The sequence below is a fragment of the Osmerus eperlanus genome, chromosome 1, assembly GCF_963692335.1.
Source record: "Osmerus eperlanus chromosome 1, fOsmEpe2.1, whole genome shotgun sequence".
NCBI lineage: Eukaryota > Metazoa > Chordata > Actinopteri > Osmeriformes > Osmeridae > Osmerus > Osmerus eperlanus.
The window spans coordinates 5827547-5847733 of record NC_085018.1 but is presented as its reverse complement, the minus strand read 5'-3'; the positions used below and the strand labels follow the sequence as shown (position 1 = coordinate 5847733).

Below are 20187 nucleotides of genomic sequence, written 5' to 3'. Positions count from 1 at the left end.
GAGTGGAGTGGGCGTGTCTGTGCGTGTCATGGCTGGTGCAACATTGAAACTGAGTTGCATCTGATGGGCCCGACAGGTCTGTCAGCCTATACCAGACTATCCTACCAGAGCCTTAAAGGAGAAGCAAATATAACCCGAGGTAGATCAGTGTTCAGCTTTGCGAGGTACTGTTAATGGCTCTTTCTGACCTGTAAAGGATTTTCCTATATTGGAAATCAGACTCATGTAAATCTTCTTTCATTGTTTTCTTCTACTGTTCTTTTACTGTTTACCTCATTTTTCACTGTTCTAATTAGAATTTTTTGTCCCTGACAGCATTTGCTGAGCTGCAGACAGATATCCACGAGCTGACCCAGGAGTTAGACGGAGCTGGCATCCCGTTCCTGGACTACCGCACCTACGCCATGAGGGTCCTCTTCCCTGGCATTGAGGACCACCCCGTGCTCAAGGAGATGGAGGTACGGGTCAGTAGCACACACGCACGCTATGGCACAGAGACCTTCGACAGCTGGGTTTGACAATGAGGTTGGGTTCAGGAGTGGCCAGTCGTAAAGGTTTTAGGTTAGTGAAGATGAGTTACTAAGGCCAAGGAGAATCTCTTTTCCACAGATCACATAGATGGCTTATGTCTCTGCTATGCTCTATTTTATACATTTTCAATATTTAAAATTAATTGCATTATGCAGTGCATAATTGTTTATAAATGGCACTGTGGAACCAAAAGTTAGTTCCCTAGAGCTGTATACCCCAGAACTTACACAGCAAGCAGTCTCAAGCAAACGCTAAATCAAGAAAATAAATTATTTCAAATTGTATTTAGGACCATGACCAGTGTTTTCATTGACATGGTCAGGTAATACCACCTGGGGCCAACACTCCCTCGTCTTGTCTTGTCCGAACAAAAAAATACTTCTACAGTAACACTCCGTAGAACTGATAGATTGCTTCTACAACAGCTAGCAGGTTCAAGGCCTGAAAAAATAAAACACTTGCACGTTCCAATGAAACACTCCTCTCCTCCATTCCACTCTCTTCATCCCTCAAGAGGAATGATAGATCTATCACTGCGCAGAGCGATGACAGGATAGCAAGCAATATACACCCTATGTAGCAATGAACATTGAAATACTATTATACACATACACGTACACACGTGGCATACACACTCATGCATGTGGCTCAAGCTTACAGGCTTGCTTTCACACATAGACACATGGGATGTATTATCTTCTTTGGTGCATGTATGTTGTCAGCGATAGGTGATTTTCCATTGTTAAGGAACATGTGTACTGCATGAAGATATATCTACAGTACCAGTATGAACAGTATTTCTGTGTGTGGGGGAGAGAGGGAGAGATTGAGAGAGAAAGGATGGGAGAGGGAAGGAGAAAGGGAAAGATAGATAGATACGGAGACCACACACAGCATTGGATTTTTATTTGTACCTCCTATGCAATCAGAGGAGCTTGGCTTCTGTAGCAGTCAGATCAATTTCTTATTAGACTCTAAGGTTCACCTTCCTACTGTGCTGTCACCCCTCGCTTCTCTCAAAGGAGCCAGGCTCTCCGTTTGACTAGAGGGGGATAGAAAAGAGAGAAATGTGAGAGGGAAAAGTTAGCGGGAGAGAGAGTGGGAAGTTTATTTGTATGTACATTTGAGAGACTGTACTCAAGTCCCGCAGCTGTTTCACACAAGCTACCAGATCTATTGGACACCGTGTTTGGTGCATGAGTTCGGGATTCATCTTTCACTTGTACTCGACGCTCACCATGCTCGTTTGCCACCTCACAACTGTATTGACCTACCGATCCCCTCCTTCCCTTCCCTCCTTTTCCCTGTGTTTCCATCCCTATGCCTTCCCTCCGTCCGCTCCCCAGGTCCAGGCCAACGTGGAGAAGGCACTAACGCTGTTCGGCCAGCTCCTCACCAAGAAGCACTTCCTGCTCACCTTCATCCGCACGCTGGAGGCCCAGCGCTCCTTCTCCATGCGCGACCGCGGCAATGTGGCGTCCCTCATCATGACGGCACTGCAGGGCGAGATGGAGTACGCCACGGGGGTCCTCAAACAGCTGCTCTCCGACCTCATCGACAAGAACCTGGAGAGCAAGAACCACCCCAAGCTACTCCTTAGAAGGTGGGTGTGATGTTGTTCGTCCATAGTGTTGTGTGAAGTACCATGAGATTAACAACTATTTGGCAACCGGTGACCATTTTGAATAATTTCTTTGTATGGTTTTGAAACAAGCTAAACAAAAAAACTGTGAGGGGATGGATGAATGAAGAAAAGAAGGAAAATGTTTTGGATGTGGCCCATAGGGGCTTAGCTGTAGAGGATAGTGGCTGTTCTTGGGATCTGGCGGAGGCGTGGGGTGAGCGCAAACCTTTACCGCCCTCCTCAGTCTCCCCATCTCCTTCCTCATTCCTCTCCTCCCTTTCAGGCCTGTCTGTGTCAAAGCAGATTATACCCTTGAGCACACATGTGCCCCCATAGGAACAGTAGACAGGCAAGAGAGACATGACGAGGAGAGAAAGATGTAGGGATTAAGAGAGTGCGCATGAGAGGGGGGTGGGTAGGTTGAGGGAGAGACAGATATGTAGGGTAATATTCTTTGGAGAACCTCAAGGGTGACCTTTTGTTTGCATAGGGAGAGAGACAGGTAGGTAGACAGGTAGTTAGACTGGTAGGTAGACTGGTAGGTATACTGGTAGGTAGACTGGTAGGTAGACTGGTAGGTAGAATGGTAGGTAGACTGGTAGGTAGACTGATAGTTAGACAGGTAGTTAGACATATAGGCAGACCGGGAGGGACACAGGGAGGTAGACGGAGAGAGAGAGGGGAGGGATATGGGACAGAGGAGGGAGATGGCCACATACATAAGGTAACCGAAACAGCTAAATACAAAAAAGGAACTCTGATAAAATGGATGTCTCTAAATACATGGGAATTTATACATTAAACAATAAAAAAGTTATCCCCCTCCTCATCAGAGATATTTAATTAAAATCGAATCATATAAATTACTTTCAGATCGTCTGCAGCAAGATGTCTGCACATCGCTACAAATCTCCCCCCTAAGGTGTTCAGACACGACACACATGCTTCCCTACTATGCTAACTAGCCTGGAGCAGCTACAAAAGGCAAACACACTAAATGTTGTGTTATATTCAGGTGCATGTTTCTGTTCTCGTTCCTCTTATTCCACTGATTAACAGTGACAAGCCATGAAAGACATTTCTGATAAATTCCTAATTGTTAAATCTCTGTGTAAATATTTAATTTAATACACGTTTTACTCTCAGACCACTATAAACATACGTCATGCCCCTCTTTAAATACACCAATAAGTGACTTAACTTTGCCCCATGTTGTTAATTGTCTAGAAAGAGAGAGGGGGGAATGGGAACGAGCTGAAGCTGTAGGGACACGGCCCACTTTCAACCAACCCACTAACCCACTAGCCCGACCTCAACGCCAGTATAGCAAAGCCTACATCATTGAATTCATCTTCCTCTGAAGAGTAAACACAGTCTAAGGGAATGTATAATTAAGTAGGCTTTGGAGCTTCGATGCTAAAAAAGGATTGATGAAGAAGGAGAGGGATTGTGTGTGTGTGTGTGAAAGAGAGAAAAACAAACTATTTTTCCCTTACGTCCCTTTCCTCACATTGCCTCAGCACCGACTCCCTTTTTTGTAGCTGTTTAACAAATTAGATGTAATATAGTCCGTTAATTACAATGGGTTTTAATTAGTCTGTTTTCTGGTGGTGGTGGGGGCAAACCTTTTGTGAGGTTTCCTTTATTGTGCTCCAGGTTTTTGATTAACGAGAGAAGGTAGCAAAGTATACTAATTGCCATAAATATATAATTTTTTTATAATTAAGATTGGTGGGTTTTGCTTTGAGAAGGAGTGAGAGGACAAGGAAACACAGAAACACAGAGAAAGAATCTAAATGAGGGGGTTTGTTATTCAAGTCAATTTGTTTGTGTAGGGGGGGGGGGGGTAGGTAGGAGGAGAGTGTTTGCAGGGTAACTGTGCAATGTTGAATTATTTCATGTATGCTCTTTGAAGTTGCAAGCGTGTTAAATACTGTTTCCCACCAAAAGTTTGCGTGGTTCTTGCTGCTGAAGGTGCCTTGGTTTACTCTTGTCTTGCTTGAGAACAAGCCACAACAAGCCATTTGAAACCTGAAGTTCCTTAGCACCATGAGCCTGAATATTTTTTTTTTATTCAAGGCTGTTGGCTTTAGAAGATTTATTTTCTTTTTCTTTTCCTCCTACAGTCTTGATGGTCCTGCTGCCCGACTTTTATTGTATCTCCCAAATGTTTCCTTTTTTAATTCCTTTTTTTCTTTCTCCACCCTTCGTACCATCTCCCAACCTAACTCTATCTCCCTCTCGGTCAATACTCTCCTAGGACTGAGTCAGTGGCTGAGAAGATGCTCACCAACTGGTTCACCTTCCTCCTGTACAAGTTCCTCAAGGCAAGTCCTCCGCGACACACATGCAAGCACACACATGCCGTCCAACACAAGCTTTTTAAGCAAGCTGCGCTAATGCCATTGGTGTATTGGGATGCCGCGGATGAAATGAGACTCACACACACACACACTCGGCTAAATATCGCAGGCTCCCAGCTGCAAAAACAGATAACGCCAAGGTAGGCGACTACCCATCCCTCGTCTTCTTCCCTCTTTCATGTCTCTTAAGTCGCTTCTGGAGGTTTTATAGCTGCACCGATGTTTCAGGAATTGGTCTTCAGCCATGGTTTGTTACAACCGCAGTTTGCATCAGTGTAGCCTGTTGTACAAACCTCTCTTTTCTCACTTGGTGGTCCTTTTTCTGACAGGGTGGGAGTGTGTGAAGTGTGTGAAGAACGCAGGCTGAAAAGTGTGTGTGTGTGAGGACATATATGGCATGTGTGTGTTTAGAAGTGATGCCACAAGCATCACAGACACTATTCTCCGTGTAGTTCTCCATGTACTTCTCGCTTCCTCTCTCTCTCCCTCTACTCCATAGTTATCGTATATTTAAGTTATCCATAGCAATATTATGCTCCTCAAAAAGGGAAGAACAAAACCGTTTTGCTGTTCACCTGCAGCTCATTGGTTATAAAAAAACAGCGAGGATCTTGCTGGCCAGCAATCACCCACTCCCTCACCCAGGGAGAAGGGGGATGGGTGTCCCACAGAACGTGTGTGGTCTCAATTTTGGCTTCAAGAGTGTCCAATCCGAGCCAGGCCTATCAAAGAGGGTGTTTGGGCGAGCTCGCCTGTCTGTTTTTGTCTCGTTAACAGCTGTCGTTCAAATGACAACAGCATTTTGAGGGAGAAAGAGGGGAAGTTACAGAGAGAGATGAAAGGATTGGGGGACCTTAGAGTATGAATATTCATCAAAGACTAAAGAAAGCTTGGTACTTGGTACTTGCCAATGCACTCTCTTTTGACCTGACGTACCAACGCAGTACAATGTGACATGGCAAGAATTGAACAAAGGATCAAGTGTGTACTGCGAGAATCATATTGGTACATGGAGGTAGACCAAGACAGGAAGCAGAATTGAATTAGGAGGTAGATGATGTGATGATGTATATTAGATGAAGGTAGAGAAAGACAGGGAACCGACCAGTCCCACATTCCAACCTCTTCGCAGAGCTACAGAAACTGTCAGCCTAAAGAAATATGGAGGGATGTGACGGAGCAAAGAATGAGGGGTTTGTGCAGCAGCTGGTCAATTGAGGTAACAAGAAAAATATATAGAAAAGCCGAGAGAACCCTGACAGCCACCGTATCCTCGCCTCGTTGACACATTTCTCACACCAAACTGCTTCTCGAGCACTTTTCACTCTGGAGTCATTAACCTTTCGATTAACTTCTACATCAATTGCCGCTAACGTTTTTGCCCCTTGATAGTGCCAAGAGGTCTTGGTGTGTACATTTTCAAACCCCTGCCCACCTTATTAAAGGGTGTTTTTTTTACTCACATTCACAGGGGAAGAGTGCTAGACTTAGTATTTCAACTGTCAATGCGGCAACAAGCCAGAAAAAGGCTACGGCCTTGTCATTATGATTTCGCTAGTGAGTAAACAAGCTAGAGGGCAACACTGAAGTTGTACCAAAACGTTTCAAAGGGACTGCTATTGTTGTGGTGTCTGATCTCACTTGTATCCCTTTTCTCTGTAACACTTGTGAGATAGACACTGTAGAGAACATCAACGGTCACTCATTTTGGCTGACTTTCACTTGTTTCATCTTTAACCCTTGACCTTCTTTCTCTCTCTCTGTCTCTGTTTCTCTTTCTTTCTCCTCTCGCCTCCCAATAGGAGTGTGCCGGGGAGCCTCTGTTCATGCTCTACTGTGCCATGAAGCAGCAGATGGAGAAGGGTCCTATAGACGCCATCACCGGAGAGGCCCGTTACTCCCTCAGCGAGGACAAGCTCATCAGGCAACAGATCGACTACAAGACCCTGGTCAGTACCGATGACAGCTTTCTGGGAGCAGTTGGTTGGTACTAAGCCCAATCATATTCAACAGGAAGTGGGCATCTAGACCCAGCAAGGCATTTATGTTGTCGAGAAAGCACCGAGTAGTTGAATGCATCGCACTGGGCGCCCCTACAAACTGTCAATTCAGCAACAGTCTGCATCTTAACCAACATCTTTATTATGCAAATTAAGTTGCAAAGAGTGAAACTATGCCAAGGAGAGACACAGTATGCACAACAACAATAAAATATGCACAGTAGACATGGTCGGATATGAAGGGTTTGAAAAATATGGGGATAGAAGTTGGTGTTCCAGCTTCTAGAGTTATTTCAAGTATATGTTGAGCCATGTTGTTTCCTGTCATTTTACAAAGGGACTTTGTCCAATTTTGCAGTCAGTGGCAAAATGTCCACAGGTCCTCAAACTCCATGACGTGCACACAATATTCCATGCAAGAATCCCCAATAGATGACATTGACAGAAATAACTAAATCTTATATAATATATTACCACTGGGTCAATGCTTCACGATCCCACTGACTACAAGTCCCAGAACTCTACCCTCTAACCACTGACCTTTAACCCCCCCGTCCCTACAGACCCTCCACTGTGTGAATCCGGAGAATGAGAACGCCCCAGAGGTGACCGTCAAGGGCCTGAACTGTGACACCATCACCCAGGTGAAGGAGAAGCTACTCGATGCCGTCTACAAAGGCAGCCCTTACTCCCAGAGACCCAAGGCTGCAGACATGGACCTGGGTAAGGGAATGTGTAACACACACACAGGCATCTCTACTCCCAAAGACACTTGGCTTATTATATGGACCTTGTTAAAAGAGCACACATGGGGTTTAAACACACGCATGCACAGGCTGTTACTCCCTGAAACATAATGATTATTACATGGACCTTGGTAAAAAAGTGCACACACTGGGGTTATACACACATACACATACACACACACACACACACACACACACACACACACACACACACACACACATACACCTATACAGTCAACCATGAAATCCAGAGGCCCAATTCTTTTGATATCATGAGCTAGAGAACAGCGTGTGTCTCCTGCATTACAGAGTGGCGCCAAGGTCGAATGGCACGCATCATCCTGCAGGACGAAGACGTCACCACCAAGATAGACAACGACTGGAAGAGACTCAACACCCTCGCTCACTACCAGGCGAGCCTCTCACACTACCTCTCCCACACCTTAGCTTTGAGTTGTACTTCCCCTTCACACTCGCCTTCAAAGTTTACCTTTTCAATTTACCTTTACAGTTTATTTTTACAGTTTACATCAACAGTACGTTTGAGAGTATAATATCACTTTATTGATCACTTTTGACAACAGTTCAGATGTGTGATAGGGCAATGCTAATCCAATGCTAACATGTGGACTCCATCTCATCCAGGTGACGGATGGCTCAGTGATCGCTCTGGTGCCTAAACAGAACTCTGCCTACAACATCTCCAACTCCTCAACGTTTACAAAGTCACTCAGCAGATATGGTCAGTGCGAGTGTGTTTGCACAGTATACTGTTTGTCTTTTCGATTATGTCAACACTCCTAAACTCTATAATCGAAAGACAATTTTGTAGCAGTAGCAATGTTAATCGAGCTATACATGCAGGACAGATGTCAGCTGAGTGACAGTTTGGTCTGACTGTCAGCCACAGTAATCGTCCAAGATGGGTTATTTTAGGGGGATTTGACCCACGGTGCAAGCCAAGGTTGTCCAAGTAAAGCCTGTGCCCCAGTCAGAGCCACACACATCTGTCACTTGTCAGGGAGACCTTCCCCCACTGGCTTAGTGTTCCTGTCTGTGTCCTCTGTTTTTATCTTCTCCCGTTTTTCTCTATCTGTGTCTCCCTCCTTCCTCCTCTAGCCTACTCATGTGTTTTCTTACTCCTCCTTACTTTTACTTCCTCCTCTCTGTTAGAAAAATCTCTAGAAGATAATTACAACACAATCTTCTCCCTTTCTCTCTCTCTCTCCCTCTCTCTCATGATAGCTCTGCCTTGAGTCCGTCCTGGTGACAGGCATACATTTTTTTTAAGTCAAATGCACTGTGTTATAGGAAGGGAAACACTTGGACACAGGGTAAAAAAGGATCATGGGAAGAAGGAGACTGATGAGGGGGGGAGTGAGAGAGGATAGAAAGGAGAAGTGAAGAATAGGGTGGAAAGGACAGTAGGCATAGCACTTGTGTGTTTGGTACGAGGGAGGGGGGTTGGGGGTGGGGGTGGAAGACCGACAAATGGCATGTATCCCTGCTATTATGTACCAGCTCCATGATGACACTGTCACCTCTCCAAACACCTCGTAACCTGTTGCTGTGCTCCCTTTTGTTCTCCTCTCTCTGTTTTCTCTTTCTCTTTACTGTACAGTAATCTTGTGTTTGAACATGTCATTTCTTTTTTATCTGCACTTTATTGAAGGCAAAAAACATCTACAGCTAACAGCCAAAAGCTTGTTTAGGAGCCATTGGATACAGTGCGATATTGAACTCAACTGAATCAAAATAGCAACGAGTAACATTTCGTTTTACCTCACTGTCTATTGCTTTTCACTAATTTCCACTCCCCCTCCCACCTACCCACTCCTCCCACCCACCCACCCTTATATAGAGAGCATGTTGCGAACTGCCAGCAGTCCAGACAGCCTTCGTTCTCGCACGCCCATGATCACGCCAGACCTGGAGAGTGGCACCAAGCTGTGGCACCTGGTCAAGAACCACGACCACACAGACCCGCGCGAGGGCGACCGCGGCAGCAAGATGGTCTCCGAGATCTACCTGACACGCCTGCTGGCCACCAAGGTGAACCAAAGAGAAAGCCTGGTTGGCAGACTTGTGTTTCAGACAGAACTCTCACACACACATTTTTACATCCCATAAACATCTATCTTCAGAACACACACTCATGCAGGCACACACACACACACAATCTCTCTCTGTTCTCTACTAAACATGCTCTCACTCACTTCCTGTAGATAAGAGCCACACTTACAGAGGCCACCCCATCTTTCACCCCTGTCCTCTCCCTGAACGATCTCTCCGACAGCCCTCGTTGACCTTTGTTTTGCGGCTGAGTCCATTAACATTTTTCATAACCTTTTGCATGAAGGGGGCCGTCCCTCCCTTTCCATCCCCAAACAGACCTGTGTGTCTTAATTAGGAGGCTGACCTTTGTCTGATCAAGCTGTACGGTTGGACAAGCCCACTCCCTCCTCCCCCACATTACTTTCCAAGACCTTCTATTGGTTCCTGAAGAAGGCTTATGGGCTTAGTCTTCTCTCCTATGACTGTCCTTGAAGTTTTTTAATTTAAAGTGTTGGGTTTCTGAGAGTGAGAAAATGAAAGCATAATAAATGAGTGCAGGAGTCAGAGAGAGATCGAGCTAGAGAGAAAGAGTATGAGAGAGAATAGGAATGAAAGTATGAGTGAGAGAGAGTATGAGTAAGAGAGCATGAGTGAGAGAGCGAGAGAGGTCGAGCTAGAGTGAAAGAGTATGAGTGAGAGAATATGAATGAAGGTATGAGTGGGAGAATATGAATGAAAGTATGAGTGAGATAGAGCATAAGTGAGAGAGTATGACTCAGAGCATGAGAGAGAGTGTGAGTTAGAGAGAGAGAGCGCATGACTGAGAGAGTATGAGTTACAGAGAGCATGTGTAAGTGAGCATAAATGAGTGAATGGCAGTTCAGTTCATGACACCATTTTACCATGTGTACACATAAACCCACCTAGTTGACACCGTATTATCTGCCTGTGCTAACTTCCCTGGGGATTCTGCTTGTCCTGGCAAATTTCCCTGCACTGATGCTTTTCTCATTAGTACCCGATATCCATTGTTACCTGTAGGTGACAGGAGAGCCTGAGGTTAGGTCTACAGGCCGGGAGACGTTGAAAATAATAGGACAAGTAGCAGAAAACACTACCATACAATGCAACCACATTTTTTAATACTAAAGCATAAAGTATACTTAAAGTATAAGTAAAAACATACTTGCATTCTGTAAATTTAAGTTGTTAATAAGTATGTGAATATACAAAATCAGTGTTTTAAAATATTATTAATATAATGAAAATGTATTAAGCTCTCATTTAATAATTTAAACAACATTTTTCCATACTCATTTCCCGCTTGGGTAAGGGTATTTAAATGAGAAATGCTTGAAGTTGAAGAGAATAATGGAGTGCAAATGCAGTTTAGAATTAGTTTGTTTTGCTAGTCAGTGTCTGTCTTGTTTCCTTTTTTAAAGAGATAGTGTAGTGTTATATGTTGGAACTGTAAGGTACACATTTTCATTTCAAATAATTGACATCTCACAATACCCCTCAGCTACAACCTAGGGGTTGTGCTTTGGTGGCAGCGATTGGCTGCTCAACTCTCCACAGCTAGTAACCAAATTCATCATTACCATAGATGAGAGAGGAGATGAGTAAGGCATCAAAGCCACCTGGCTGATAATGTCCGGGTCCCAGGTTTCCTTAGATGTCTTTCCAACCTTCTGTCTTCTATACTCAGGGTACACTACAGAAGTTTGTAGACGACCTCTTCGAGACCATCTTCAGCACGGCGCACAGAGGCAGCGCCCTGCCTCTCGCCATCAAGTATATGTTTGACTTCCTGGATGAGCAGGCGGACAAACACAGCATAACGGACGCTGACGTGAGGCACACATGGAAGAGCAACTGGTGAGTGTGTGTGTGTGCGCGTGAATCCGTCTTTGTGTCCGACTATGTTAAGTATGCGTGTGAGGAAGAGTTTTTGGTAGTGGACTGATCAAATCTGTTTCTGACATGGTATGATTGGGCTCTCTTACAAGGTTGCAGTTGCTCTTTGACAAATGCAGGCAGGTGCTGCAAATACAAAAACATTTTTTTTACCTTGCTTTTCACCCCCCCCCCCCCCCCCTCACCCCCTTCTACCCAAAGTCTTCCTCTGAGGTTCTGGGTGAACGTGATCAAGAACCCCCAGTTTGTATTTGACATCCACAAGAACAGCATAACGGACGCCTGCCTGTCTGTGGTGGCCCAGACCTTCATGGACTCCTGCTCCACCTCAGAGCACAAGCTGGGGAAGGACTCACCATCCAACAAGCTGCTCTACGCTAAAGACATTCCCAACTACAAGAACTGGGTGGAGAGGTAGGTTGCCTCGCCTGACATTGAAAGACTCTGTTCTCTGTATTGAAGTTAAGTTCTTAGAATCTCAATTTTCAGTTTTGTAATGTCTGCTTGTTCAGTGATGATTTCATGTGATAATTCTTTATGCTCGCTTTCCTCTCTCCACACACCCATTCTCCCTTCTTTTCTCTCTTGTCAAACGTATGTCTTTACCATTCCCTCCATACCACTTTCTCACTGCTGCGGCTCTCAACTATTCTTTTGTTTTATTGTTTTCATCTCCATCCAACTTCCCCTCCATTCTCCTTTTCCCCATCTCTCCCTACCTTCCCTACCTTCTGCAGGTACTACTCAGACATCTCACGGATGCAGGCCATCAGTGACCAGGACATGAGCGCCTACCTGGCCGAGCAGTCTCGTCTGCACCTCAGCCAGTTCAACAGCATGAGCGCCCTCCACGAGATCTACTCCTACATTGTCAAGTACAAGGATGAGGTAACTTCATAGCTGTTGTAACTTAACAGACTACATGACATGGCTCCAAATCATAGGTTTGATACCATAAAGCGTTATGATATTAGTTTTCTAGATATCTAGTTTTGGTCCGTGCTCCTCTTCAAATAATGAGTTTGTTGTGTTTCATGCATTGCTGTAGATTTTATGCAAAGTAAACATACTAAAATAGTAATGTCATAGGGCCAAAAAAAGTATCTTATGGAAGACTTCCTCCTTGTGATATTATGCTACTATTGTATTCACATTTAACATACTCTGTTTGACAAGCTAAGTATCTGTCTTATTCTTTTGTTGCGGTCTTCTTCTCCAGATCCTGTCCGCTCTAGAACGAGATGAGCAGGCACGGCGGCAGAGACTGAGGAGCAAGCTGGAGCAGGTCATTGACACAATGGCCCTTGCCAGCTGAGTAAAGACCACCACTTCCTCCTCATCTTCTTCCTCCTCTGCCACCTCTCCCCTCTCCATTACTCTTTCTCCCCTTGCTTTCCTCACCCAGAGATAAAGATTAACTCTGTAAACCACCCTCCCCCTCATCAAACACCATGAATGAACTGCAAGAGGACTGAAGCAGTATACTGCAACCTGGGGGATTCGGCAGAGTTGGGCGGACCTATATGTGTGTTTGTGTATTGTTGTGTGTGCGGGCTCTTAAAATGTGTGTATCTGTGTCAAGGACTGGAGACACTGGACATTATTATACACACGCACATGACACCGCAGCACTGGAAACCATTTCGATTATCGTCGCTGTAGTCTTCTTTTCTTATTATTATTTTTTGGTTAGCCAATTATTACTGTGTTGACGCTAGTGTGTCCTGGATTTCTGGGATTATAACACAAAAGGAACTCCCATTTTTGGCATCATGAACTGGATGGAACGTGTCAGGACATTGGACCATCAGCTTTGAGCCAATAGAGCGAGTTTCTTCGGGTTACCTGACTCTGTAAGGGGTCAACGTTAAATAAACTTGATGTTTTTTTTGTTTTTGTTTTATGTTATCAACTGCCCACACTCTCTGATCTATCACCACTTGTGTTACTGCTGAATTTGCACAATTTACAGAAAAACGTTAAAAAGGAAGACTATATAGATATTATATATAAATACTACTACATTTTTTAAAGAAACAAATAATGGGGTTAAATTGTGACATCAATTTTAACCAACCAACACAATGAAGAAAACATTTACACAAAACTTGATTTGATATTTCAAGCAAAAACTGACCATAGGAAGGAAAGAAAAGATGAAAAATCGAATAAAAAAAGTTGTCCTGTGCCATGTTTAATTTGAATGTTGTTTAGTGCAAAGACCTTATGTTAGATGGAATGTGCTACCGTATGATTTAAAATATGAACATGCCTAGTGACTGAAAATAATTGTTTTGAATAATTACACATCAAAATATCCAGGAGGCAAGACATCATTTCTGTCATTCTAATCATATAGTTGCTGTGATCGTTTTTCATTCAAGAGAACCAAACTGACATTTACAGGATTGTCGCTTTTTTGTAGCCACTTCAATCTGGCATCAAGGCTTGATAATTTGATGACTTCAGATTCTGACAGTTTGTCTGTGGGGAATGGTGGCTGACCAATCGAGCCCACAGCACTTACTTGAAGCAATATCCACTGGTATAATCCCCACCTGTTAGCTACACCTGATTGGCCTACCTTGGACCAGTGCCGAAGAGGGTCATGAATGAACACGTTTCCTTTCCCCAAAAATTTAAGATGACCTTAAAGTCACTTACCTTGAATCTTTGATTTGTCATGCATTGCCCTATCTACTCCTAACTCTTCTCTGGTTCCACACCAATTTATCTCCAGAGCCTGCAACAACACAAGCCAAAGTCTCAACAGTTTCAGATTCGTCTCAGCTCCTCATAGTGGTTCACTAATGGGGTCAGGTGGGGCTTTGCTAAGCCTCTCTGTGTGAAATAAAGTAGGGAAAGCCGTTTTCGGCTCTAGGGTCTTCTTTCCCAGCTCTGGCAATGCTATTATGTAGATAGCAAGGCAAGGTGACGATGATACACCAAGGGCTTCTCTCAACCCCCTTAACCTGGTGATACGAGAAAGCTTTAACCCATAGGGTGGGTAGAAGTAGGGAAAAGTGAGGGTTAGGCATATAAATTCATTTGCAACACAAGGCTAAATAATCTCCCTTAGCCTCTACCCCCTGTTTCACAACAAGCCTATTGCCATGTGTGGCTTAAGATTTTTATTACTTCTCTCCTACGTGGATTATTCTTTTTCTTTTTTTGAAGTGTTGAGTCCTGGTTTGACTTTTGAGGTGAGAAACTTTTTCTTTTTCTTTTATTATTATTATTATTATTATTTGTCTCTGCTTGCCGAAAACCAAACTGTGGTCTGCATTTAGTTTTTGTTGATGTTTTATTTGTAAATTGTATACTTGGTAATTTTTTCATGATGAACAAGCTATTTGCATTTTTTTTGTATTCAGGTTGATTTTTTAATTAGATTTTGTTTGTGTCTCTCTCTCTCAATGTTGTAAATTGTACAATACGGTACACAGAAGATGAATTTTCTTTGGTTGTCTGAAGTTGAAGTACTTGACCGATCTAAAAGTTTATTTTGAAATCTTGAGGATCAATGAAAATGTTGCATCAAATAATCATCTTGTGTCTTTTGTGAAAACGTGACTTGCTGCTTTTATTCTGTACCTTGTTTCAGTCTAACTTTAGGGCTGTCAATTTGCGCTAATCATTAATGCTGTTTTTATTCATGATGTGCCATACTCTCAAAACAAACCACTGCACGTAAAAGCAGAACGCCCCTGAGTAGTCATCTTCCTCAAGTTGTTCAAATTGTGTTTAAGGCTCGATATTGTTGTACTCAACTAACACACCCCTCATAGCTTCCTTTTGGGCATTTCAGAAGAAAAGAGTCAGGGACCACTCTTCTGCTGGCCTGCTTGGGTGGCCAAAACACTTTGAATAGGGTTTCTTCTTCAGCAACATTGGGTCTGACCTATTGGTGAGAGGCCATTACACATGGCTCAAATTTTGATGGAATCTCCATATTTAACGATACAAAATAAGTTACAAACTGCTTTGTAGGGGTTTTTTCCCCTGAGTTGATGGCTTCTGGGATTTTGCTGAAACCTGTTTCTTCTGGTGCTCTTGGATGAAAAAGATAGATGGCTACTAAAGCATAGGCTCAGTGATTTTGTTAATAGTTGGTAAAAATGATTTGCCGTATATGTTTGGGGCCAAAACACCTTCATCATAGTATAAAACTGTACGACTGTGTCAAATTGTGTAGTTCCTTCATCAGCTTGAGGCCTAATTGTGACTTTAACATTAGTCATGTATTGATTTGTGTGAAATTTGCCAGTCACACCTCAAGTGGAAGGTCCTTTGGGATTATGCCCCTCAGTCTGTTTATGACACCATTGACTGCATTCTCAGGACTCTTGGAGTTTTCAGTCTCACGTTCTGATTACTTGCAGCTCTGTTTTAACTGATTGGGGTGGGTGACGGAAGGGGTGGAAGGGGGGAGGGGAGGCTTGGCTTGTTTTACTTTTTGCATGACTGCTTATGTTTTTCGATCAGTCTGCTTGGCAAGCCTCCGTAGCAAGACTTCCCTGGTTTCTTTCCCCCCCAATATCTTTTGATTTGTCACGTTTAAATATATGGTGATTGACTTGTGTTTATTGTGTTTGAAAGTGGTACAATGTACAGCATGTCAAATTGGGTGTCATGACAGCCATTTGTTGTGATCAGGAAAACATGAACATTTAGCCTATGTAAGTCTATCAAAGGAACAGCATAGTACCCGTCAAAATGGGTAATGTCTGTTCAATTCCAACCGCACACTGTTATGAAGACTTTTAAAAAGATTTGAATTTGGTGGACAATCCCATGTCAAACATGCTGAAATGTGTCTGCCAGAGGAGAAAAGAGCAGATAACCTCTTTGTGTCTTTTATGGTCCACTACATATAATCTCTATCTTCCATATTAGGGTGCCAAATCTCCCCCAAATTAAAATAGTATATCCAATCCTGCTGAATCATACAAGCCCTTTTTTGATCTGTTTTAGTTCTAGCATTATTCTGTTGTCTTTCAGTTATGGAAGATTTAGTAGCTTTTCTCCATAAAACTGCAGCAGATCCAAGAAAGTAAAAGCAAATCAATTTCCAACAAAATTAGCTAATAAGTTTTAATATAGTACAACAATTCTGATATGTTTTTAAATAGTTTCCAACTTGAAACAACTGTCACATGTTTGCAGAGAAACTTTCATTGTGTAAATATTCAGTTATTTCCTATTTTGCAGATTTACTACTTGTAAATAAACACTCATCATGGAGATAAAACATTTTTTGCTAAATATCACCTGTATTTCTGACTTTTTTTTTGGTCTGATGCAACAAGGACATTTGAGACATTTGAGAGGTTATCCAAAAGGTATTCATTCTAGCAGCCATATACAAAGTAATAAACACTGAAAATAGTATGGTGTAACAGGAGATATTCATTTTAGCGTGTGGATAGACAGGTTCTGGTGATTATACATTCATTCAAGTCCCTTAGTAAGTAAGTAAAGTTTATTTGTATAGCACCTCTCGCAGATAAAAATCACAGTGCTTCACAACAAAATGCAATATAACACTACAAATAAACAATACAAAAACATTTTAAATAGAAAAACATGACAGACAACCATAAAAAACCCTCAACTAACTAAAAGCCTGCTTGAAAAGCAAAGTCTTGAGTTGCTTTTTAAAAGCTTTGACAGAAGTTGCACACCGTAGAAAGGAAGGCATTCCACAACCTAGGGGCCACTGCTCGGAATGATCGATCCCCTCTAGTTTTAAAATGGGTACAGGGAACCACTAAAAGCTTCAGACCCAATGACCTCAAATTACGAGCAGGGGTATGAAACTGTATTAAATCAGAAATGTAGGGAGGAACTTCTCCATGCAGGGCTCTGAAGGTGAGGACCAGGATTTTAAATTGAATTCTGTACTGGACTGGTAACCAGTGAAGTGATGCTAAAACAGGTGTAATGTGTGCTCTTTTGTTAATGTGCGTTAAAAGCCTTGCAACAGAGTTCTGAACGGCCTGGAGACGGTCAAGCTCCTTCTTGTTCAAACAGGTAAAAAGACTATTACAATAATCTAAACGAGAAGAAATAAAAGCATGAATAATCATCTCCAATTCACCCTTTGACACTACTGTTCTTAATTTGGAAATATTCCTCAGTTGGAAAAAACAGTTTCTAACTATTTGTTTGGAGTGATGCCCCAAGGACATAGCTGAATCAAAAACTACAGCTAAGCTCCTGAGGCTCAGCTGGACAGATGAGCCTAACTCACCAATATGCTGCTTTATCTGCGAGATTTTACATTCAGGGGCAATAATTAGTGTTTCTGTTTTATCTGAGTTTAAAAGCAAAAAGTTGTTTGATACTAGTCAAGCAATCGATTAAAGACGACAGTTTATAGAGCTCCGTTTCCTTAACCCTCGTGCTGCCTTCGGGTCACATGACCCAAAGGTTCATAACGAACCATCGTTGTGTTTACCCAATTTTACCCAATACAAAAACAAATTAAAATAATTTTCTTTTAACCTTTGCAATGTGGGGGGTCTGAGACAGCCCAACGGTTAAAAGAAAATGCTTCACTTTGTCTTTGTATGCGGTAAATCTGTCGCAATACGACGGTGGGTCACAATGACTGATGGGTCAGAATGACCCGAAGATAACACAAGGGTTAAACGAGCAGTACAATTGAATAGCATCCGCATACAGATGGTAAGATATGTCGCCAAATTGACTAATAATCTGTCCTAGAGGAAATATATACAAGAGGAACAGAATAGGTCCCAAGACAGAACCCTGAGGTACCCCACACAACAATTCTGCAGTTTCAGATATGATCTCATTCACATAGACACTGAAACTTCTACCAGAAAGGTAGGATGAAAACCATTTTAAAACTGATCCAGACATCGCTACCAGATCACAAAGTCTATTGATCAAGGGAGTCAGGTGGCTGAGCGGTTAGAGAATCAGACTAGTAATCAGAAGGTCGCTGGTTCGATTCCCGACCGTGTCAATGACATTGTGTCCTTGGGCAAGGCACTTCACCCTACTTGCCTTGGGGTAATGTCCCTGTACTTACTGTAAGTCGCTCTGGATAAGAGCGTCTGCTAAATGACTAAATGTAAATGTGATCATAATAATATGATCAATAGTGTCAAAAGCAGATGAGAGGTCCAATAGGACCAAAACTGTATATTTCTTAGAGTCAGCTGATGTCATAATATCACTACAAACTTTACGATTACAGTACCTTAGGTATTGTGAGGGAGTCAGGTGGCTGGGCGGTTAGAGAATCGGGCTAGTAATCAGAAGGTCGCTGGTTCGATTCCCGGCCGCTTAAAATGACGTTGTGTCCCTGGGCAAGGCACTTCACCCTACTTGCCTCGGGCAAGTACTCTGTACTGTAAGTCGCTCTGGATAAGAGCGTCTGCTAAATGACTAAATGTAATTGTAATAGTAAAGAATACCCTAATGAAAGCACATAAAATGAAACAAGGATATCCCATTACAAAACATAACATATGTGAGTGTCAGGCAAGCTAAAAACAAAAAATGAAACGAATATGGTGCATTCAAATTCTGATAACTTCTGAGTCTCAGATTGTGGCAAAGTTTCTAATTGAACATCCGTCAGATGGAGACAGTAATGTAGCTGGTAAGTATTCAGACACTTTCTAACGTTTTAAACATTTAATTGGGTCATTTTAAAATTGATTAAACAATGGTTTCATCAACACCCAACACCCCATAATGTTGAATTGAAATTGTTTTTAGTATTTTGAACTATGGAACTTTATATAGAATGTGTCAACAACAAACAACATATCTTATTTACATAACAAAACAAATAATATCCCCACCACACATAGAAATATTTAGTTTGCATGACTTTGAAAGACACACCTGTCTGTATAAGGTCCCATAGTTCAGTGCATTTCCAAGTTGAAATCAAGCAAGGAAGTCTGTGTGTGTGTGTGTGTATAAATATATATAAAAGAAACAGGAGTTCACAGGAGCAGAGGGGGCTCCATATAATGTAAGAGGTTTGGAATCGTAACATTTCTTCCAAGAACTGTCTGTTTGGCCAAACTAAGTAACTTGGAAAGAAGGTCCTTAGCTAGGAAGGTGACCATGAACTCAAGGGCCACTCCTAGAGCTCCTGGGCTCTTCTTCAGAGTTGAAAGAATCTGCTGCTAAAACAACATCAATCAACAACAATCATCTCAGCAGCGCTCTGCTAACCCCTGTAACCCCTTACGTTACAGGGGTAGATGGAAGCCACTTTTGAATACGACAACCAAACAGCTCTTAAATGAGTAAATATAAAAAGGTTATCTAATTCTAAATTTCACTTATTGGCCAAGAACTGCATCTAAAATGCCGTCCATACAGTGAGGCACTGTGATTTCAACATAATGCTGTAGGGATGCTTTTCAGTAGCAGGGACCGAAAGACTGGTCAGGTTTGAGAAAATGAACGGAGCCAAATGTAGAGACACTTGCGCTGCTCCAGAGCGCAATACAAAACCTTCGACCAGGGATAACTTTATTTGTCCAGCATGACAGTGAGCCGACCCACGTAGACAAGACGATGCTGGCAAGTCTCTGAATGTCGTTGATTGGTCCAGTCAACACCATTCCTTTTGAAAATATGTGGTATTGCACAATGCAGGGGCAAGGCCTGGTTGACACACAAATCCAGCGCCAACCTCCCATTGCTGCTCTGCTGTTTACTGAACCCAACATGGGCTGGGTCTGTTCTGGCCTTAACGAAGCTCCCCCCTTACACTATCTACTTGCTGCTCCTACAGAATAACCAGTCATTAATCATTCTTATGAGCACACAGTGTAGTCATTACTCGTTTGCTCCCTGGCATTACTTATACACTCACATGTTTCCCCTCTAACGATACATCTTCCTAACAGTGTTCATACCTTCTGTTACATAGGCAGCCACATGGAAGAGTAGCT

General features: G+C 42.7%; 1 protein-coding gene across 3 annotated transcripts in view; it reads left to right on the top strand.

Annotated features, from left to right (window-relative positions):
• LOC134016951 (plexin-A1-like) overlaps positions 1–16349 on the top strand; it is a 165308-nt gene extending 148959 nt beyond the window's left edge. For 2 of the 3 annotated variants that reach the window (XM_062456207.1, XM_062456200.1), the window contains exons 21-32: positions 316–464; positions 1878–2134; positions 4416–4482; positions 6321–6467; positions 7082–7241; positions 7574–7677; positions 7910–8006; positions 9126–9316; positions 11028–11197; positions 11438–11650; positions 11974–12124; positions 12456–16349. In XM_062456207.1, the coding sequence (XP_062312191.1) occupies positions 316–464; positions 1878–2134; positions 4416–4482; positions 6321–6467; positions 7082–7241; positions 7574–7677; positions 7910–8006; positions 9126–9316; positions 11028–11197; positions 11438–11650; positions 11974–12124; positions 12456–12551 (1802 nt within the window). In that variant the 3' untranslated portion in view covers positions 12552–16349. The remainder of the gene's footprint in view (positions 1–315; positions 465–1877; positions 2135–4415; positions 4483–6320; positions 6468–7081; positions 7242–7573; positions 7678–7909; positions 8007–9125; positions 9317–11027; positions 11198–11437; positions 11651–11973; positions 12125–12455) is intronic. The other variant, XM_062456214.1, reaches the window with a different exon arrangement.
• The last annotated feature ends 3838 nt before the right edge of the window (positions 16350–20187 follow it).